Genomic DNA, 23866 nt, shown 5'->3' on the forward strand with positions numbered 1-23866 from the left:
TGACTTAGCACCCCCCCACTGAAATTAAACTCACATTGTCATGGCATCACCTCCCTGATTGTGGTTTTCTTCCAGATTGAAGGACAAAAAAAATTAATACAATTTATGGCCCCAATATGAATATACCACTTTGATTATTAAGCTACTTATATAATCAATCTGGAGCTCCACAGCCCTTTTCTTCAGATCATATTGGACCTCTTGTTTGGGGGAGCCTTGAATATTCCATTGCAGTGGAATTTTCAAACCAGACAAACCTAAAGAGAAAATAAAATTATTGTGTATTATTTTTCTAGTTTCTCAAAATATTAGGGAGAAAAAAGTATTCTTTGAACAGATCAAAGGCGTACTACAAAAAGGATACAAAGAATATAATGGGAAACTATTGTAATTTGAAATGACAAAAAAGGATAACTTCAGAGAATAATGTAATGAAAACCATAGAGTGAAATGAGCAGAACCAGGCGAACAATTTATATAGTAATAATGACCATGTAAAGACATACAATTTTAAAAGACACAGAAACTGATCAATGTGCAAGGATCAGCCATAATTCCACAAGATCAATAATGAAACATGCTTCTTGACAGAGAGAGACAATGAGCTGAGAGGACAAAAGATTTTTTTTCTTTTTCCTACACAATCATTGAAGGAATTTGATTTGTTTGTATATTTGTTACAATGGTTTTTTTGTTTTTTCTTTTTTTCCAGTGGGGGTTATAAGTAGAAAGTAAAGAAAACTGATTTTTGTTCATTGAAAAAAAATTTATGGATGGAATAGATAAAAGAAATAGTATAGCATTGCATATAAATATTATGCATTAATGTGAGGAAATTTAAAAATGAGGCTAGGAAATGGGGTGGAGAGCATGAGTGTGAAACTCACCAAAGGAACAAACAGAAGTGATATTATAGAAACAAAACTGAGAAAATTTTCTTGATGTGGTAGAAAGGCAAATAGCTAAAATTTGCCTTTTTCCCTTTCTTCTCCCTTCTCCCAGAACAAAATTATCAGACTTAGACATAAACTTTCAGGGGTTTTCAAGGATCAAGTAGAGGAGTTCAGAAAAAAAAAAAAAAGCTGAAAAACCTTAATAGAGGCTCCCCTATAAATTTTCCTTTATTTGCTGGTTCTGCCTCTCAACAGTCCTCAAATATTACCTCCAGTTTCAATCAAGCCAGGGAAGGCTCAATTCTTGAGCTTTTTCCAAGAAATCAGTAAAATTTGTCACAACAGCAAATTGATGAGAGTGACCTTAGCCACCATCTCCCCCTTTGAGTCAATTATTTAAAAAACCAGAAATTTAGGGGAAGGATGAATAACCTGCTCTAGAATCAATTTTTATTTATTTTCAATGGCATGAGATTTTCATCCCCATCTTTTCCAATAAAGTCTATTACTAAAGATTTAATTATTATAAAACTTTATTCGATTTCAGGAACATAGCTCGGAGGCAAAATTTTAGATGATCTCTAAAGATTCAGATCATTCCAAGAGACTGTTCTGTGTAATTCAATGAAGTGGGGTAGTTCAATCTTTTATTCATATATGGAACTTTCTGAAAAATGATGGTGAAATCATATCTATTCCTGCTAACTTGCTTTAACATATTTGCGTAAGAATTTATTCTATTTAGAAATGTTCCCCATAAGGAACAAAATGAATTTGATTCTTTAGTAATAGAAATTTGTTTTTAATCACTTGCAAATTTCCTCTTCAACAAGCAGTGTATCCTATCTCATCCCTCTGATCATTGTGAAGTCAGTGGTCATGTATATATACATATACTGTAAAGACTAATTGTGACAAAGGAGGAGCATAAGGGTTTATATAGTGGGCCACTTTCCTCTTTATTTCAGTCTCTACAACTATCAGTTACAGCTCTCAAACTGGGTCAGGCAGGAGGTCAAAAGCTTTACTTCTCAGGTAAGTGAGTACTTTTACCTTCTGAGAGAGGGTTACTAGAGGGTTCTCCTGTTTATTTCCATTTTTACATCAAAACTGGAAAAGAATTCTTAAGACAATTGAATTACTTCATTTTTCAGTGGGAAAAATATGTTATAAAGTGGGCATATATTTTTCAACCCATGAGAAGCATTAGTTTTTCTTTGATTTTTTTTTTGCAAGGAAAAGTGGTTAAGTGACTTGCCCAAAGTGTCACAGCTAGGTAATAAGTGTCTAAGGTTGGATTTGAACACAGGTTCTCCTGACTCCAGGGCCAGTGCTTTATCCACTGTGCCACCTACCTGCCCCCAAGAGCATTAGTTTTTATACATCCTCATTTGTCAGACTAAAAGTCAACAAGTTTAATTGTCTGCTAGGCCTGAAGTTCACAAGTATTCTTTGACTTTAGGTTGTAGTTTGTCTCCTTTATGCTTCCTTTGTCCTCTCATGTGCCACAGTCATGAATTTTGTATTATCTGTAGAGGCCACATATCTTCAATAGGTTAAGCTCCCCAAGGACAGGGATTGACTTCCCCAAATGTTTCATCACAGGTCTAATACAGGAAGAACATTTTTTTGTTGAATTAAGTTACAATAAAGCCAAGTTGAATAGTTAGACTGTCAAGTTACCTGGAATGGTTCCACTAGATCCAGAATCCCAAGTTCCCAAAAGGGCCTTATGCTTTTGCAAAAAGGTAATCAATCAAAAAGAACTAATACCTCTCTGGACTAGGAACTGGCTGGGGGATACACCTATTTCTTGACTGAATTTCATAGGATATTTCTCTCTAGGCTGTGACCTGCTCTTCAGAACGACCCTAGAGGTAGGAGAACAGAAAGACCTGAGGTAAGAAGTTTTTTCCTACTCAAAAACAGAGCAGTATGATAATCAATAATTTCTCAAAACTTCTTTTTCAATTAAACCTTCAATGATTATAGTTTTCCTATGGGTCAACTGCATCATCTAATCTTCTGTAACAGATAATCTAGCTAGATTCAAGGCTTTATTTTGTCTCCTATTTTCTTGATAGCGATTATGAAAAGGCCAAAAAGGTTTTTTTTTTAGGTTTTTGCAAGGCAAACAGGGTTAAGCGGCTTGCCCAAGGCCACACAGCTAGGCAATTATTAAGTATCTGAGACAGGATTTGAACCCAGATACTCCTGACTCCAGGGCCAATGCTTTATCCACTATGCCACCTAGCCATCCCCAAAAGGTTTTATATTGGTTATTTTGGGTACCTAATTTTTGGAGTTTAAAACCAGTTGTAGATAGACTGACAGATGAAGATGATCCTCACCTCCCTTCCTGTCTGCCCACCAGATTGTACTTTTACTCTCCATTTTATCTTTTCATTTGTAGATGAATTTCCAGGGAAGAAAATGTTATAGGAGACCATCCAGAACCAGGAGCATTCTAAGATGAAGGAACCATATTCTCCCCTTCAGTTCCATTAAAGAACCAAGTATTGTATGACCTAAACAAAAAACTAATTGTCCCCAGGTAGTTCTGGCAGACTCCTTCCCTTGACCTGATCCAAGCTAACAAAAGTATACCTTTCCCTGCTCTACCTCTCTTCTCATTCTTCCATTTTCCATCTTGCTAACCCTATTTGTTCCAATTCCATTTTCTATTCTTGATCTCAAACCTCCACAGGCAGTTTAGGGCCTTCTTGGGAAAAGGGGGTGGGGAGAGAAGAGAGGAAAGCTATGTATAGTGGATTACAACCCTCATGCTTGGGGCAAAAGCCGATTGCCTATGGGAGTCAGGAAGGAATTTTCTCCACCATCAACACAAAATTGGCCTAAAGTGTGATGGAGGTTTTTCGCCTTCCTCCAAAGCATCAGGAACCAGCTTTTGGCTGGAACATTCTGTTTAGATGTTTGTTGTGCAAAACTTTGCTTCTAAAAGAATTTTCAAGTAGGGGAATAAGCTTGAGGTTCTTATTTACAAGATTATTTTCCAATCTCTTGAATTTAGGTGATAAATTTGCTAAATTGGATTTGCCAATGGACTTTTTAGGAATATTCTTTCAATTGGGTTGAAATCAGTTAGTCCCAAGAGTTGAATACCGTATTCAGAACATTCTCATATTGGGTCAGAAAGTCTGCAAAGTTGCCCAACCACTGTGCAAACAGAATGGGGGAGGGGCAGAAATAAAAATATTTAATATATTTCTGGTATTGAATTTTATTTCAGAATCTGTGGTCTGAAAGGGGGAGTCAGGGGTATGAGTCATCTATTTCCTGGAAATATGCTCTTAATGATAAAAGTTTTGATGTCACCTCTGTAGCTATTTCATGCCAGAGGGAATTACCTTAAAAATGATTACACAAGGAAAAACAAAAGTTAAACCAACATGAAAATATTTATGGGCATTTTAAATGAAGATACAAGATTGAAGCACCTTTTGCCAGAAATTGCTGAAGAACTTAATATTGCACATTAATTAGCCTGGAAAGACTTGCATGAACTGACACTGAGTGAAGTGTGCAGATCCAGAACACTATACAAACAACAACACTGGGTGTCTACCAGCTATGATGGACTTGTTCAATTTCAGCAGTACAAATGGAGAGCTGTAATGGAAAAATATCATTCCTATCCAGAAGAGCTTTTGGAGTTTACATGCAGACCAAAGCTTACTATCTTCATGATTCACAACATGATTAATATGTATATCCTACATTAAATTGCTTTCATGGGGAGGGGGGAGGAAGAAAAATGTAAAACTCAAATGATTACAGATAACTACCATCACATGTATTTGGAAAACTAAATATTTAACCCCTGTATTCGTATCTCTTTTTTGTCACATTTGCAGCCAAAATATCTTTAAGATTTTTGGACAAATGGAAGATGAGACTCAAGGGCAGAAGGGATGCTATAGAAAGGGTGAATTCAGATCTAGGGAAGGCACAGAAACAAATAGTGAGACACAGCTTAGCACATGTCTAGAACACATCTGAATTGACTAGAAAATCATTGCCACATAACACATTTCCAGGTAGATTGCTAAATGTGAGTTCCCTACCCCTTCACTCTAGATAAATTGGGATAGAAAATTTCTAAAACTTTACTCTCCTGGTCTTTATTGCTGCCGTCATCATTCACGATCTTTGAGAAAGGCTTTTCTGCAAGATATAGATTTCTTCAGGCTTAAACTTAAGTCACTAGATTGGCCAACAGTAAGCCCCAGACCAAGCCCACTAGATTATAGTTCCGACCCTGATTGACTCAGAATGAAATTACATTTGTTTCCAATTGATTTTGGCATGAAATCTGGTTTCCACTCTGGACCTTAATCATGAAAAGGATTGCCTCAAACTGAGGACTTTTAAAGACAGCTTAAAAAAGGTCAAGGTCAAAAGGTCTCACTGATACTTAATCACGCTAAGAAAGTGAGGTTGATTTTGCACTGCACCCCCTCACATAAATCCTAATTCACTTGCGTTTCATGGCATCACCACCCTGATGTCATGGTCTTCTAAGAACGAAGGACAAATATTATTAGGTAGTTGAATAAATCTGAAACTCACTTCTCCATACATGTAGATCTGGGAACTGAGTGTTCCCTCCATTTGGAGAGCTTCATCCACTTGGCTCCATGTCATCATGACCCTGACTTAGGTACTCTTCCTTCCCACCTCCCCTTTTCAGTTTTCTTTTCTCGCCTTAAGGCGAGAAAAGAAAATTCACATTTTTAAGGCATTTTAAGACATTCTCGCCTTAAAAATGTGAACTTGACAAAGACTGGGTTTTGTCTTTCTTTGTATTCCCATTGCACCTGGAACATGGTGCTTTACTGATCACTATCTTAGACTTCACGATTTCTTAGGGTAAAATGAAAAGCTGAAAAGCTGTTCTTGATGTGGTAGTTATAGTTTTCAATTGCTGAATTTAATCCCAAATTTTATCCCACATTTATCAGAAGCACATAATTTGAGTTGAAGGTACCTCAGTGGACTACCTAGCCTATATATCTGCAAAAATAAGGGTGTGAGGGGCAGCTAGGTGGTGCAGTGAATAGAGCACTGTTCCCAGGTACTCTATCCACTGCACCATCCAAATTCTTAGAGGAGAAGCTTAAAAAACTATGAGAAGACCTCAACTTCCCACTCTCAGATCTAGATAAATCGAATCATAAAATAAACAAGAAAGAAGATAAAGAAGTAAATAGCTTGTTAGAAAAACTAGATATAGTAGATTTATGGAAGATATTGAATGGGGATAGAAAGGAATATACCTTTTTCTCTTCAGTACATGGCACTTATACAAAAATTGACCATGTACTAGGACATAAATCCTAATGATCAACTGCAGAAAGGCAGAAATAATGAATACATCTTTCTCAGATCACAATGCAATAAAAGGCATATGCAATATTGGGCCAGGGAGATATAGACCCAGAACCAATTGGAAATTGAATAACCTCATTTTAAAGAATGAGTGGATCAAAAAACAAGTTATAGAAAAAATTAATCATTTTATCCTAGATAATGACAATAATGAAACAACATGCCAAAACCTATGGGATTCACTCAAAGTGGCTATATAGGGGATATATTATAGCTTTAAATGCTTAGATGAATAAATTAAAGAAAGAACAAATTAAAAATACCCAATTAAATACCAAATTAGAAATTAAAGGAGAAATTAATAAAAGCAAAAGCAAAATAACTATTGTATTAATAAATAAAACCAAACGTTCATTTTATGAAAAAAACCAATAAAATTGATAAACCTCTGGTTAATTTGATTTAAAAAAAAGAAAACCAAACTGCTAGTATCATAAACGAAAAAAGTGAACTCACCACCAATGAAGAGGAAATTAAAGTAATAATTTGAAATTGTTTTGCCCAACTCTATGCCAATAAATTTGACAATCTAAGTGAAATGGATGAATATTTACAAAAATATAAGTTGCCCAGGTTAGATGAAGAGGAAATTAAATATCTAAACAACCCTATCTCAGAAAAAGAAATTCAACAAGCCATCATTGAACTCCCCAAGAAAAAATCTCCAGGGTCTGATGGATTCACAAGTGAATTCTACCAAACATTTAAGTAACAATTGGTTCCAATTCTATATAAACTGGAACTCCATAAAGATGAAACTCTGCCACTCTTTTTATGAAACCAATATGGTGCTGATAACCTAAACCAGGAAGAGTTAAAACAGAGAAAGAAAATTATAGACCTGTCTCCCAGATGAATATAGCAAAATGATTACACCAAGTTATCACTGGGATAATACAGTATGATCAAGTGGGATTTATCCCAGGAATGCAGGATTGGTTCAATATTAGGAAAATTGTTAGTATCATCAATTATATCAACAACAAATCTATCAGAAATTATATGATCATATCAATAGATGCTGAAAAAGCTTTTGACAAAATACAGCACCCATTCCTACTAAAAACACTAGAGAGTGTAAGAATAAAAGGACTATTCCTTAGAATAACTAGCATTATATTCAATGGGGAGAGGCTAGAGACATTCCTAATAAGATCAGGGGTGCAACAAGGATGCCCATTATCACCACTACTATTCAATATTGTATTAGAAGTCTTAGCTTCAGCAATTAGAAAAGAAAAAGAAATTGAGGAATTAAAATTGGGAAGGAAGAGACAAAACTCTCACTCTTTCTAGATGACATGATGGTCTACCTAGAGAATCTCAAGAAATCATCCAAAAAACTATTGGAAACAATTAGCAATTTTAGCAAGGTTGTTAAATCCTCATAAATTCTCAACTTTTCTATATATGACTGGCAAGATACAGCAGAAAGAGATAGAGAAATCCAGATGATATGAAAAACCTAGGAGTCTATTTACCAAGGCAGACTCAGAAATTTTTTGAAAACAATTATAAAACACTTCTCACACCAATTAAATCAGATTTAAGTAACTGGGCAAACATCAGCTGCTCATGGATAGGTAGAGCTAATATAATAAAAATGGGAATTCTACCAAAACTAAATTACCTGTTTAGTGTCCTACCAAGCAAAATTCCAAAATAATTACTGAGTTAGAAAAACAGTAAGTAAATTCATATGGAGAAATAAAAAGTCAAGAATTTCCAGGGATTTAATGAATAAAGTGCAAAAGAAGGGGGCCTAGCCCTACCTGATCTAAAATTATATTATAAAGCATCAGTCATCAAAGAAATAGAGAAGTGGCCTAGTGGAATAGACTAGGTGCAATAGCAGGAAACGATTATAGTAATCTTCTATTTGATAAACCCAAAGAGTCCAGCTATTGGGATCAAAACTCTCTCTGATAAAAACTGCTGGGAAAATTGGAAGTTAGTATGGAAGAAACTTAGATTAGACCAACACCTCACACCCTATTCCAAGATAAGATCCAGATGGATACAGGATTTAGACATAAAAAACAATACTGTAAGCAAATTAGAAGATCAAGGACTAGTTTACCTGTCAGATCTATGGAAAGGGAAGCAGTTTTATGACTAAGGAAGAGATGGAGAATATCAATAAAAATAAACCAGATGATTTCAATTACATTAAATTAAAAAGCTTTGGCAAAGATAAAACCACTGCAACCAAGATCAAAAGAAATGTAAACTGGGAAACAATCTTCACAACTAATATTTCTGACAAAGGACTCATTTCTAAAATATACAGTGAACTGAGTCATATTTAAAAAAAAAAAGCCATTCCCCAGTTGACAAAATGGTCAAAGGATATGCAAAGAAAATTTACAGATGAAAACAAAGCAATCCATAGTCATATGAAAAATTGCTCTAGATCATTACTTATTAGAGAAATGCAAATGAAAGCTTCTCTGAGGTACCACCTCCCACCTCTCAGACTGGCCAATATGACCAGAAAGAATAACGATCATTTTTGGAAGGGTTGTGGGAAATCTAGGACACTATTACATTGTTGGTGGAGCTGTGAACTCATCCAACCTTTCTGAAGAGATATTTGGAACTATGCCCAAAGAGCAACAAAAATCTGCATAACCTTTGATCCAGCAATACCACAACTGGGTCTATACCCTGAAGAGATGATAAAAAAAAGGGTAAAAAACATCACTTGTACAAAAATATTCATAGCAGCCCTGTTTGTGGTGTCAAAGAATTAGAAATCAAGTAAATGTCCTTCAATTGAGAAATGGCTTAGCAAACTGGTATATGTATGTCATGGAACACTACTGTTCTATTAGAAACCAGGAGGGATGGGAATTCAGTGAAACCTGGAGGGATTTGCATGAACTGATGCTGAGTGAGATGAGCAGAACCAGAAAAACCCTGTACACCCTAACAGCAATATGTGGGGTGATGATTAACCTTGATTTACATGCTTATTTCATCAGTGTAACAATCAAGGACAATTTTGGGCTGTCTGCAATGGAGAATACCATTTGTATCCAGATAAAGAACTGTGGAGTTAGAACAAAGTTCAAGGACTATTCCCTTTAATTTAGGGGAGAAAAACCTTATATCTTAATGTCTGAACTTGTTATCACTTATACTTTATGTTTCTTCTTTAAGGATATGATTTTTCTCATCACACTCAATTTGGATCAGTGTACAACATGGAAACAAAGACTGGAAAATTGCTTTCTGTGGTGGGATGAGAGAGGGAAGTAAGTTTGGGGGAACATTTATAAAGCTCAAAATAAATAAAATCTTTATTAAAAAATGAGGGTGTGTATGAACCCCTACATATATGCACTGGTACTTATTTATGTATACACACAAGCACACTTTTCAGGCCATTTCTCTAATACAGTAATACAAGCTGGATCTTCTTCCTACAGAGGAAACTTAAAATTCCTTACATGTTCAAAAATAAGTTACTTTTGATTCCCTGAGCTTTAAACTTCTCTGCCTGGTATTGTCTTCTGCTACCTTCCCTTCAACATACCATCAGAACAGAATTTCACATGATTCCCTTACCTCTCCTCCCCAGTCAAATCTATTTTCAACTTCATACACTCTTCTTTCCCAGCTCTCTATACTTTTGTGAATAGTTTCCTAGTCTATCCCACTTTCTTTGACCACCTCCTCCACACTCACTTAAAGATCTCTTATTGGAGAAAACTTAGTCCTTAATCCTGTATCTCTTTAGAGCAGATGGCTTCTTTGAAGTCTATTTGTGTAAACAAAAAAGCATCCATTTCACTTATTTTAAAATTGTTTTTCTTCACTTGTAATAGTGAAAATTTTAGACACAGAATCTTTTTTCTATTCCATAATAATCATTCTCATGGTTGGTTTTCTACAAGTAACTTTTCTGATGATGTGAGAAGAGATTTTTTTTGCTTGTAAATTTTGCTTCTAACAGTTACTCATTTTTAATCCATTCTATTTCAATATACCTACTTTTCTAAATGCCCTTCCCCTCCCTAAGTTTTTTTAAAAATGTAAAACAATGAAACCCAATGGTCAATGACACATATCAGTAAAAGCTGCTTCTTAAAAGGCCTACCACTACTGAATAGATAAAGCTTTGTAAGTTCCCCAGTTTTTCTCTATTTTGCTAAAGACCTCTGATTCAGGAGTCTCATCATGGTTTCAAAGTCAACTAATTGGAGTGGGGGAAAAATACAACTTTATATTGATGTTCCTTGAAATAGAAGAATTCACAAAATAAAATATACAATTGACCAACTTCCTATTTCAAATCCCAACATTTCTTTTCTGTCGGAAATTTTCCAGCTACTTCCTTTCCACTTGCCCCCAATGTGCCCACAATCACAGAATAAGCTACATAGACAAAAAGCAACAAAGATCAAATTCTCTTTGCTGATATGTAGCTACCTTAACCAAAATTCCATAACTATTTACAGTAGTACTATTAAGAATGAAATTCACAGAAAGAATTTAGAGCTAAACAGCTCCTTAAGAGATCATCTAGTCATCATTGTATTAGACCAGTCAGTTTACTTTAAAACTGAACAATAAAACTCAAATAGATGGCACCAACTAAGCTTTAAGGAACAAATATTGGAAAATTTCTTTAGTTTTATTCATACTCCTATTTTAATTACAATGAAATAAACACAAAGTTTTAGTTACTATGCTAACATTAATAATATTAATATAGCATTATTAATGGTCAAATAGATCTATGATTTCATTGGTATGGATGTCTCCCCAACAATCCAGATCAAAACCCACATTTCCCAGTCTTTGCATTAATCCAGATTTATTTTCCCCTTTTAGATTTACAAAAATCATTCTTCCTAATCATACTGTGGTGTAGGTGCAAATATTTTCCCTTGTAGACAAGGAAACATGAAACACTGGGAAGTTAAAATGGTCTCCCTCAGTTCACACAGTATCAAAATTGGTACTTGAACCCAGAACTCCTGATTACTAATATTTTCCATATTTTTCTTAGAATAAAACTGAAGCAAAGTTAGTTTTGTAAATGAAGTTTTATTTTCTGGGATCTTATCAAAAATCCATGGATGGATGGATGGCATCCTTACAAATGCAAACCATGTTACTTAAATTTTGGTGGCATTTTATACAGAAAGGACAAAGAATCATAAAACTAAGTGAAGTAGCCAATGAGATTTTCACATAGATGGCATAGTTTTACAATATTTGCTTCAAATTTCTCTTGATAAGAATCCCATTAGGTTGGAGAGGTAATGTTTACAGATAGCCATGCGATTTCCTCTCTCCTCATCTCCTCTTCTCTTGTGGTTTGTTGATCCAAGTAAAGGAATTTATTGATGTTATCACTGAGCTTTCAAGGAAGTATTGGCACAAGCCAAGTCAACATTTTAGATGCAGGAGACAGGCCTTACACTGCACTGAGACAACATTCAGATTTATAACTATTAGTTAGAAATAAAAAGACTAATTTTAGATCAGAAATATTAATTCCAAACTAAAGAATATCAGATTTAGGCACTTGTCTCTACGGACCAGAGTAGTGGATAGAGAGCCCTTCTGTCACTTAACCTCTTGGCAATTGTGGGAAAGAATCAAGTTTTCACAAAGGTGAAAAAGGGTATTGCCAGAATCTCACAGATGTCTGTGAGGATAATATGTTGCAAAAACCAGGATCTCTAGTCTTTGTGGAAACTCAAGAGATGCCAACCTGTTTAGAGGAAGGAGAGAGTCAAGACAAAAGGAAAAAGTTAAATAACTGCATAGGATGAATGAGAGTCTGCTATGGTCCCTTGCCCTGGAGAAGCAAGTAGCTGTCCTTGCTTATTAGTATAATGAGCAAGGTGGGGAAAAACGCTTTTTTTGGGGGGGGGGGGATGTATCAATTAGATTTGTGACCCTAGCCAATGATTTGCCTGAAGGGGCAGGAATAAAGGCCTTTGAAAGTATATATAACACAGCATTTGGGGGTTTCAGGGACCTGAGGTGTACCTTATTATTAAGATGTCTTTAAAAAACCATTTTAAGCACTCTGTATTAAGTATTCACAAGCCATTTATAACAATTTGGGGGCTTGATCAAGATATTATAATGTAAATCTCTTTTCCTGGTATTTTCAAGCCCACTTTCTTGGAGTTCTCTGCGGGGAAATATCTCAGAGATGTGTGTTTTGTGTATGTGGTATGTGTGTTTTGTATGTAAGCACTCTGGGTTAACCTGGGAAACCCAGATTAAGTTTTAAACTGTGGGGTAGCTAGGAGTTGAGCCCAGGAGTTTCAGAAGGTAGGGTGAGGAGGAAGGAAGATCTGCAGTTCCCAGTATATCCATCTTGAAGCTTGGCCTCTCCCTCACTGTGCCAGATGCTAGTTGGAGGAGGGGGAGACTTTTAAAGAGAAAGCTATGTGGGGTGGAGTTTACAAAGGAAGAGAGAGAATTCAAAGGGAGACGATGATTAAGATTGAGAAGTTATAGGAGGGTTGATTTCTACTTTAACTCTAAACTTGAGCCTAACTGGAGGAGTGCTCCACCCACCCATGGAGGGGGTGGGGGTGACAGGAGACAGACTTAAAGGGAAACAGACCCACCACAGGTGGGATGTGTGATTGGGGAAGGAAGAAAATGTAAAATCAGGGATTGGAGACACATTTATTGAAAGGAAATCATGTCTAATGAATGTCTCTGCTCTGGCCACATGGTCTAAAAGTGCTGACTCTCACTCCATTTTTAAGGTTGACCCATTTCTAAACTGGAGATTTGGGAAGCACTCTGAGGATTTTTTAAAAAGGATTATCAGTATTGTTATATTCTGACAACATTTTCAGGGAATGGGAATAATTAAAAAACTTAGATTGTTAAATTGGTTTGGGATCTTAAACCCTATTGAAACACCTTTGAGGGGCTGGCTAGGTGGTGCAGTGGATAGAGCACCGGCCTCAGAGTCAGGAGTACCTGGGTTCAAATGCGACCTCAGACACTTAGTAATTACCTAGCTGTGTGGCCTTGGGAGAGCTAATTAGCCCTGTTGCCTTACAAAAACTTAAAAAAAAAAAAGAAACACCTTTGAGTTAAAGGAAAGTGGCAATGTGTTACTAAGAGGAAACATATATAATTATATTTCAGGAGTATTTACTGATTTCTTTTGGGAAAGAGAAATACTGTACTAAATTCTGTGATCTAATTTGTTTTGATGTTAAATTGATGTTGATAATACATTATCAACAATCTCATAAGGCCTTTAATGGTAAAGAAGGAAAGTTTGTAATAATTTTGTCTTATCACACATTTGTGGAAGGGAATATGTGTGTATGTGTGTACACACACACACACACACACACACACATATATAGATATACATATAAAACTAAAAGTAAAATCTACTTGTATGGGATAAAAATTCACTTTAAAAATATAGAGACTCCTCTGAGCAAAAAAAAAAAAAAAGAAAGTTTACTTTGATTTTTCTTGAGAAGTCTCCAAGTCTCACAAAGGCAGTAAAGCTCAAGGAGCTGCCCCAAATTGACAGTCAAGCAAGACTTAATGGCCCAATGTGATTCTCTCTTCCTATCGTCCTTTTCTGTCGACTCATTTGTTAGTCTTCAAAGTTACATTCTACTTGTGAAAATCTACCCCAGGAACAAAGAAAAGAATGAAAAGTTTTCATAAAATATTACTTCACCATCCAGATGGTGAGAATAACCTTCAGGATTGTAACTATCTTATTGAAGTAACAGTCTACTTATCAAACAAGAGGAATCTTATGAGCTTTGTTGGAATGCAAGGTTTTTCTCATGGGAACAGTCTACTGTTCTCCCACTTAAGATAGTTTTATCAAATAGGTGACCAACTAAAAATGCAAGGTCTCTCTGGAAATAGTCCACTGCCCCCCCCCACACACACACACACAGAATGAGGAGGGTGCGTGGCTTGGAATAGACTAAGAGTAACTAATAGACTAAGAGTAACAGTCTGTCTTTGTTTTAATGATGTTTAATCCTGAGAGGACTTCAATAGGAATATTAACTCTTTAGAGGGAATCTCCCACCCATATTTAACATCTATAATTTGAAAAATATGAAAATGTATTAACAATGCCTAGAATTTATAGCATAAATAAGAATTGCATTGGGGTTTAAATGTATCATATGTATGAGATTGGATTCTTGGAGGATCTAGGTAAAGAGGTCTGGAAAACAAAAATGTAAAAATGGTAGGATATTCATTTTGCTCTTGTTCTAAGGGTAATGAGATGTTTAAATAAGAATCTTATGTTTAATGTAAATTAATAAAGTATGCTTAATTTTAAAGAAGTCAATAATGTGGACTTTGTGATAACTGCAGACAGCTGATATGGGGGGCTCTGACAGATGAATGAACAAATAACAATTGTGTGGTCCCACTGTAAAGTAACTTATTAATGAATAAGATGTATTTGTCAGTTATGTGCTATTCTTTTGTAACTGCAAAGAGATTATATTTACAATATTTGGTTATCACTTGTGAATATATAAGCTATCTAAATACTGTAATGTTAATGCCTGGAATTAACATGAGATTGCTTTGAAGAAGGAAAATATCCACTTTAAAGGGGTAATAAGGAAAATATCAAAAATTATGACCCCTTTTGGGATAGATCTGTGGGTTCATGCATAATATAATAATGGAAAGATTGTTTTTTACAATCTAGAAATTTGTGTGGTATTCTTATTGCTGTTTTGTTGCATTGGAATTAATAACATGCATTAGGAATATAAAGTCATATGTTCTAATGGTTTAAAAAATTTGGAAAATAATGATTTGTATGTTAGGGACAGCTAGGTGGTGCCATGAATAGATCATCAGCCCTGGAATCAGGAAGACCTGAGTTCAAATCTGTCCTCAGACATTTAATAATTACCTAATTGTGTGACTTTGGGCAAGTCACTTAACTCCAATTGCCTTGCAAAAACAAAAAAAAATAATAGTTTGTATGTTAAGGATGGCTAAGTAACTAAACAAGTTCATATTATATATATATATATATATATATATATATATATATATATATATTACATTTATATATATAAACGGACTATTTGGGATATATGTATATATATATATATATATATATATATATATATATATATATATATATATATATATACATATATCCCAAAGCTGTAAAAGCACCTATGTAATCTATGTAATATGAGAAAAATTAACACAAGAAAGATAATTTGAGATTTTCCTGTGACAATATTTAATTTAATTGTTATGGGAGAATTTAGGAGATGTTAGGCAGTCTCCTGGCCAAAGGAAGTGCTTATTTGTTGTATAATACAGCCGGCTAGAAGGAGGGGTCTCTAGCCAAGGGAAATTTGATCTAACATCTTTATAGAGATGAAACAGGTATGATTTCTGACAAAGAAATAAGACTCTGGAGATCAGAGGCCTTGAGTAAGAGGTAAGAGATGAGGCATGTAGGGCCAGCCTGGTTTTAGCAAAGACCCAAGAAAGGCACTCAGAACTTTAGGAAGGAGATTCATTAATTGGGACCCTATTAAGAATATAATTGGAATTTAGTGAATTAGACTCATTTGAAATTCTAATTAGGTAAAACAACTATTTTAGATCATAGGACTTTTAATCAATTTTCTCTTTTTTATGTCAGATGCCAGGATGGTCAGCAAAAAGGAAGTGTTATTGGGTCAATGTGTTCTTGGAGCCAAGGAAGCCAATGGACTGAAGATGTCAGGTGACAGGGATGTACAGTTGAAGGGGGGCTTTTCAGTGCAGCCTGAAGACTTCCCCAAAGTGGAATTTGGATAATGTCTCACTTGATACAATAAATCTGGCCTAAGACATTTGACTGCCTACATGATCTCTACCTAGACAATGACATTCAATAATTATTTCTATAAAGGAATTACCCTTTGATGTCCTAGATCTGTATGGTAAAATGATAAGCAAATCTAATAAAGAAGTTTTAGGTCAATTGGATTTAATAGCCAGATAGCTTAGGTGTGTAGCTCTGACACCTGCTGTCAGCTACATGTTTAGATAGGAATTAAGCTTCCTTACTTATTATGTTAAAGAGGATATGTGTGTGTGTGTGTGTGTGTGTGTGTGTGTGTGTGTGTGTAAGAAAAAAAATGAGAAATTTAGGATAATTATGGTTTCAAGGTCTAGTTTAAAAAAAAGGAAAGTGAGTCAGATAAGTACATCAGGAAAAGGATTTTTTGGGGAAAATTCATTTTTGTTAAGGATATTTGAGTCGTTATTGTAATGAGGGCAAAAAGGTTAAGAAATGTATAGGTTGGGGGGTGGAGCCAAGATGATGACAGGAGAAGAGCCTCTCTTAGGTGCTCTCTCTCTATAGTATTTCAAAACTCATAATAAGGACCTTAACTAAATTTTCAAGAGACAGAACCCACAGAGGGATCCAGTGAGGCATTTCTCCAGACAAAGGTAACCTGGAAAATAATGGAAAGGCTCCACTCCACAGGGTTAGAGGGGCAGCCGCCAGAGTGAAGGAACTTCAGCCACCTGGAGGCAGCCCCCAGGCACATGGGAGCCACACAGCGGGGACACTTTCCTGACCCATATCCGGGGGAGCACTGGGCACAACTTGGCCAGTGCATGAAGCCCAGCTCTCAGGACACTCAGCAAGCAGATTGGCCATGACAGCCCAGATGATAATCTAGAGCCTCCAGGCAACTCAGCCTACAGAGAGGAGTGGAAGAGAGACTTCCAAGGTCTGTCCTCTGTACTTGGAACACAATTCTGAGGCTCTGACTACATTCAGATCCTGATCACAGTCTAGGCTCCCTATAGAACAGCAGGACCCCCCCCACCTCAGCCCCGTGGCAGAGAGGTGCACCTGTGGTCATTCACAGACCAGGAGGGAAGACAGAGCTTCACACACTGAGATCCTTGAGGGGGGAGGTGTGTCCCAATAATACACAAAAGCTCAGGAAGCACCCCAAACCCAGACACAGGCTGGGGAAATGAGTAAACAGAGAAAAAAGAGGAACACCACTGAGAAACACATTGTCTATGATCCCAAGAAGGATCAAAATACTCAGTCTGAAGATAAGGAAATACAAGGTCCTGAATCTAAAGACTGGAAGAAAAACAGAAATTGGACTCAGGCTATGACAGAGCTCAAAAAAGATTTTGAAAATCAAGTAAGGAAGATAGAAGAAAATTTGGGAAAAGAAATTAGAGAGATGCAAGAAAAACATGGAAAAAGAAGTCAGCAGCTTAGTCAAGGAAATCCAAAAACATGCTGAAGAAAATAACATGTCAAAAACCAGCATGGTAAGGAAGCTGGAGTAGCAGAAGCCACCGAGCTCTAGGGACAGGTAGAAAATGGGGTACTGGCCAGGCATGGGCTCAGACATCATCCCTGAACTGATGCTGAGTGGGCTGCAAGTCCGACTCCTGGCCCCTTGGGCCATGTCTGACAGCCTCCATCTATCCGCCTGCTTTAGAAAGGGGGCTGGAGTGGAAGGCCCTGTGGAAGCTTCCATAAGGGTGAAGCTGGAGCAGGCCCTGAGCCCGGAGGTGCTGGAGCTTCGCAACGAGAGCAGTGGCCATGCTGTGCCCCCTGGGCAGTGAGACCCACTTCTGAGTGGCCGTGGTAAGCTCCCTCTTCGAAGGGCTAAGCTCCCTGCAGCGCCACCGACTGATCCATGCGGCCCTGGCGGAAGAATTCGCCGGACCTGTCCATGCACTGGTCATCCAAGCCCAGACTGCAGCCCAATGGAAAGATAACCCCCAACTATACATCAGCCCTGCCTGTCTGGGGGGGAGTAAGAAAGATCACCATGGTGTCTCCTGAAACCTTGGAGGAGCAAAACCCTATATATTCAAATTAATGACTGACCTTAATTGGGATTTGCACTCACAAAATAAAAATGTGATTGTGTCTGAAAAAAAAAACAAGCATAGGTCAAATGGATAAAACAGTTCAAAAAGTTATTGAGGAGAAGTATGCTTTAAAAAAGCAGAATTGGCCAGATGGAAAAAGAAATAAAAACGCTCTCTGAGGAAAACAAATCCTTCAGATGTAGAATGGAACTAAAGGAAGCTGCTGACTTTATGAGAAATCAAGACATAATACTTCAAAACTAAAAGAATGAAAAATTAGAAGAAAATGTGAAACATCTCATTGAAAAAACAACCGATCTGGAAAACAGATTTAGGAAAGATAATTTAAAAATTATTGGGATACCTGAAAGTCATGATCAGGAAAAGAGCCTTTACCTCATTTTTAAAGTATACCTACAGGAAAATTGCCCAGATATCCTAGAAGCAGAGGGCAAAATAGAAATAGAGAGAATACACCGATCTCTCCCAGAAAGAGATCAAAAAAAAAAAAACAACCCACAGGAATATTATAGCCAAGTTCCAGAACTCCCAAGTCAAAGAGAAAATATTACAAGCATCCAGAAGGACACAATTCAAATATCATGGAGCTGCAGTCAGGATCACACAGGACTTAGCAGCAATTACATTAAAGGCTCATAGGGCTTGAAAGATGATATTCCAGAGGGCAAAAGAGCTCAGAATGCAACTGAGAATCAACTACCCAGAAAAACTGAACATCCTCTTCTAGGGGAAAAGATGGACTTTCAATGAACCAGGGGAATTTCAATTGTTCCTGTTGAAACAACCAAAGCTGAACAGAAAGTTTGATCTTCAAATACAGGACTCAGGTGAAGCATAGAGAGTGGAGGAGAAGGGTAAAATATGAGGGACTTAATCATGATGAACTGCATATACTCCTGCATAGAAAAATGATACTGATAATACTCATAAGAAACTTCTCATTTAATAGAGAAGGTAGAAGGAGCTTTTATAGATGAAGCACAGGAGAGAGCTGAATTTGAAGATATAATATATTGTAAAAATGAAGTCGATGGCTAAAAGGGAAATGTAATGGGAGTAAGAAAAAGGAGAGGTGGAATAGGATAAGATATTTCATAGAATGAGATTTTTTATTACAATGAGCTATTGCAAATGATATGGAAGCGGGGAAGGTAAGGGGGAATGAGGGAACCTTTGCTCTCATCAGATGTGGCTCAGAGAGGAAATAGAATATATATACTCAATGGGGTATAGACATCTAGAGTAAGAAGGAGAAAAGTGGAATGGGGGAAGGGGGGGCTGTGAGTGATGGAGGAGAGGGTGGATCATGGGGGAGAGTGGTCAGATATAACAATTTTCTTTTTTACTTCTTGCAAGGGGCTGGGATTGGATGGGCTGTCCAGGACCACAGTGCTGGGTGGTTCCTGGGCCTTAGGGGTGGCATTTGGGCTCAGGGCCTCTTGGCTACAGGTCAGTGATCAGTCTGCTGATCTACCCTACAGCACATTTAAGAAGAAGGACAGAGTGAAAGGAGAGAGAAAATATAGTGTATGGTAGTGGGGAAGTACAAATGGAGGGAGTTGCAATCAACAATGGCAGCAGTGGAAAAATATGGAAGTAGCTTTTGTGATGGACTTATCATAAAGAATGTGATCCACCCACGACAGAGCTGGTGGTGTTGGAACACAGACTGAAGCATAATTTTTATTATTATCACTATTATTATTTTTGGGGAGGGTTGCAGGGCAAGTGGGATTGAGGTGGCTTGCCCAGAGTCACATAGCTGGGTCATTGTTGGGTGTCTGGGGCCCTATTTGCGCTTGAGTGCTCCTGGCTCCAGGGCTGGTGCTCTGTCCACTGTGTCACCTAGCTGCCCCTATTATTATTATTATTATTTTTTAATTTTAATTTTTTTCTCTTTTATTTATTGCTCATGAGGGTTTGTGTTTTTGGGGGGAGGGGGTATTGTGTTTACTCTTAAACAAGAATATTTTAACAATATATAAAAAAACATCATTTGCACAAAAATAAAATAAATATATTTTAAAAAAGAAATCTATATGTTACAAATTTAAATTAATGTGGTAATTCTCAGTGGAGTTTACTCATGTGGAGAGACAGTATTGGAAATTCATTGTGTGAAAGTGAAGTATGTATGTCAATATGACAGTAAGGCAAAATGTAAATTGTAATAAGCCCTACATTTAATTGTCTTGTGAGGAAAATGTGCTTTGAGCTGAATAAAATGTTAAGCACTTTCTTCATCAAAAGAGAAGGCATCAATAAGTCACCTGAGCTGGAGAGAACTTTTTGGAACAGATTCAGAAGATTCAGAAGGACATCAGATGTCTCCAGGGGAGAAGAGGAGAGAAGGAGAGTCACTGGACCAGTTCATCTCTATCATCTCTTTCCTATGAGTACATTGTTTAATCGGGGATCTGCCCCTTTTTATACCTGTAACTTCCCCTTGATTCTGTTAGTGTGACATACCTACCTATCTATGTCCCTCTCCTTTTGGAAAGGAAGAGAGGCAGGGTGAAGATGTTCTCCATTAAGAGAAAAGGAGAGGGGCAGCTAGGTGGTGCAGTGGATAAAGCACTGGCCCTGGAGTCAGGAGTACCTGGGTTCAAATCCAGTCTCAGACACTTAATAATTACCTAGCTCTGTGGCCTTGGGCAAGCCACTTAACCCCATTTGCCTTGCAAAAAAAAAAAACCCAAAAAGAAAAAGAGGGAGATTACTGTGTTGCATGATTATACATGAGTCTGTATATCCTATCTAGGGAGAGTCCTATCTCTGATTTAAACAATGGGGTATCAGTAATGGTAGGAGGAGAATCTAGTTGACAGAAGTCATTGCCCAGTCTTGTGGTAAGACTAACTATGGTGGTTCACAGAAGTGTGAGAATTGCCCTTGGGTGGCAGTCACCCTGAGTCCAACCTAGACTCTCAGTTCCTGGTCAGTAGTACACTGTTGGCACAGGATTCTGTTCCAGAGGAGAGATATACCAGTAGCATATGACCGAGTGTTTATACCAATCTGAACAGGATATTTTCCTGGGGAGTAGCAAATGGCTATAGACTTATGTCCAGAAGTAGGATACACATATTCTGGACTGGACAACTTATAGAGATAGATGGACTGAGACTCATGAGAGATGTAATGATAATACCTGGATTCTTTGTCAGGATCCATTATGGTAAAGAAACTTGTGATTACTACTGCATATATACCCATCTGCTATTGTTATCTAGAGATAGAAAAATTATATAATAAGATAAAGGATTTTTTAAAAAATTAAAATAGTCTTTGTTCAAACTCCACAATTCTTGCTCTGGATACAGATGGTATTCTCCATCACAGATACACCAAAAAAAATGCCTGATTGTTGCACTGATGGAATGAGCAAGTCCATTAAGGTTGATATCACCCCCAGGTTTGCTGTTAAGGTGTATAATGTTCTTCTGGTTCTGTTCATCTTGCTCAGAACCAGTTCATGCAAATCCTTCCAGGCTTCCCTGAATTCCCATCTGTCCTAGTTTCTAATAGAACAATACTGTTCCATGACATACTTATACCACAGTTTATTAAGCCATTTCCCAATTGATGGACATTAACTCAATTTCCAATTCTTTGCCACCACAAATGGCTGCTATGAATATTTTTGTGCAAGTGATGCTTTTTTTCATAATTTTTCATAATCTCTTCAGGATATAGACCCAGTAGTAGTATTGCTGGATCAAAGGGTATGCACATTTTTGTTGCCCTTTGTGTGTAATTCCAAATTTCTCTCCAGAAAAGTTGGATGAATTCACAGCTCCACCAACAGTGTAACAGTGTCCCAGATTTCCCACAACCCTTCCAACAATGATTATTATCCTTTCTAGTTATATTGGCCAGTCTGAGAGGTGTGAGGTGGTACCTCAGAGGTGCTTTAATTTGCATTTCTCTAATAAGTAGTAATTTAGAGCAATTTTTCATATGACTACAAATCTCTTTGATTTCCTCATTTGTAAATTGCCTTTGCATACCCTTTGATTACTGTCAATTGGGAATGGCTTGCTTTTTTTCCATAAATTTGACTCAGTTCTCTGTATATTTAAGAAATGAGTCCTTTCTCAGAAATACTAGTTGTAAAAATTATATCCCAATATACTACATTTCTTTTGATCTTGGTTACAGGGGTTTTGTCTGTGCAAAAGCTTTTTAATTTAATGTAATCAAAATTATCTGGTTTGTTTTTAATGATGTCCTCTGTCTCTTCCTTGGTTATAAACTGCTTCCCTTTCCATAGATCTGACAGATAAACTATTCCTTGATCTCCTGGTTTGCTTATAATATTGTTTTTATGTCTAAATCTTGTATCAATTTTGATCTTATCTTGGTATAGGGTGTGAGGTGTTGGTCTAATCCAAGTTTCTGCCATACTAACTTTCAATTTTCCCAAGTTTTTATTGAAGAGAGAGTTTTTAACCCAATATCTGGACTCTTTGGATTTATCAAACAGTGGATTACTATAATCATTTCCTGTTATTGCACCTAGTCTATTCCACTGATCCACCACTCTATTTCTTAGCCAATATCAGTCAGTTTTGATGCTTTATAATATAATTTTAGATCTGGTAGGGCTAAACCACCTTCTTTTGCACTTTTTTTCATTAAATCCCTGGAAACTCTCAACTCATTATTTCTCCATATGAATTTGCTTACAATTTTTTCTAACTCATTAAAGTAATTTTTTGGAATTTTGATTGGTAGGGAACTAAACAAGTAGTTTAACTTTGGTAGAATTGGCATTTTTATTATATTAGCTGTGCCTATCCATGAGCAGTTGATATTTGCCCAGTTATTTAAATGTGATTGTATTCGTGTGAGAAGTGTTTTGTAATTGTTTTCAAAAAGTTTCTGAGTCTGCCTTGGTCGATAGACTCCCAGGTATTTTATACTGTCTGATTTTATGTTGAATGGGATTTCTCTTTCTAGCTCTTTCTCCTGCATCTTGCTAGTCATATATGAAAGAGTTGAAGATTTATGAAGGTTTATTTTATATCCTGCAACTTTGCTAATTTTTTCTAATAGTTTTTTAGATGATTTTTTGGGATTCTCTAGGAATACTATCATGTCATCTGCAAAGAATGTGAGTTTTGTCTCTTCCTTCCCAAGTCTAATTACTTTCATTTCTTTTTCTCTTATTGCATAAGTTAAAAATTTCTAATATAATACTGAATATTAGTGGTGATAATGGGCATCCTTGTTTCACCCCTGATCTTATTGGGAATGCCTCTAGCCTCTCCCAATTGATTATAATGTTTGTTGATGGTTTCAGATAGATAATGCTTATTATTTTAAGGAACAATCCATTTATTCATATGCTCTCTGGTGTTTTTAGTAGAAATAGGTGCTATATTTTGTCAAAAGTTTCTTCAGCATCTATTGATATAATTATATGATTTCTGATAGGTTTGTTATTGACATAATTAATTATACTAACAGTTTTCCTAATATTGAACCAACCCTGCATTCCTGGAATAAATCATACTTGGTCATAATGTATTATCCTAATGATAACTTGTTGTAATCATTTTTTGCTAAGATTTTATTTAAGATTTTTACATCTATATTCATCAGGGAGATAGGTCTATAATTTCCTTTCTCTGTTTTAACTCTTCCTGGTTTAGGTATTAGGTATTGGTGTCATA

The 23866-nt window shown here is 36.5% G+C and overlaps 1 protein-coding gene and 1 long non-coding RNA gene across 4 annotated transcripts; both read left to right on the forward strand.

Annotated features, from left to right (window-relative positions):
• Positions 1-1824: 1824 nt before the first annotated feature.
• Positions 1825-16159, forward strand: LOC141511217 (uncharacterized). Of its 3 annotated transcripts, XR_012475292.1 has the most exons (5): positions 1825-1928; positions 2739-2793; positions 3307-3414; positions 9465-9559; positions 15967-16159. It is a non-coding gene; the product is annotated as an uncharacterized LOC141511217 (long non-coding RNA). The 3 variants fall into 3 exon arrangements; XR_012475293.1 differs by lacking the exon at positions 9465-9559; XR_012475291.1 differs by lacking the exons at positions 9465-9559; positions 15967-16159 and having other exon boundaries at positions 3307-4118.
• A 1548-nt stretch (positions 16160-17707) lies between these two features.
• Positions 17708-18138, forward strand: LOC141511218 (bolA-like protein 1). Its single transcript, XM_074220456.1, is given in 2 exon segments — positions 17708-17906; positions 17908-18138. Coding segments are annotated over 2 exon segments (426 nt in total). The 5' UTR covers positions 17708-17711.
• The last annotated feature ends 5728 nt before the right edge of the window (positions 18139-23866 follow it).

This window comes from Macrotis lagotis, chromosome 2 (genome assembly GCF_037893015.1).
Source record: "Macrotis lagotis isolate mMagLag1 chromosome 2, bilby.v1.9.chrom.fasta, whole genome shotgun sequence".
Lineage (NCBI taxonomy): Eukaryota > Metazoa > Chordata > Mammalia > Peramelemorphia > Peramelidae > Macrotis > Macrotis lagotis.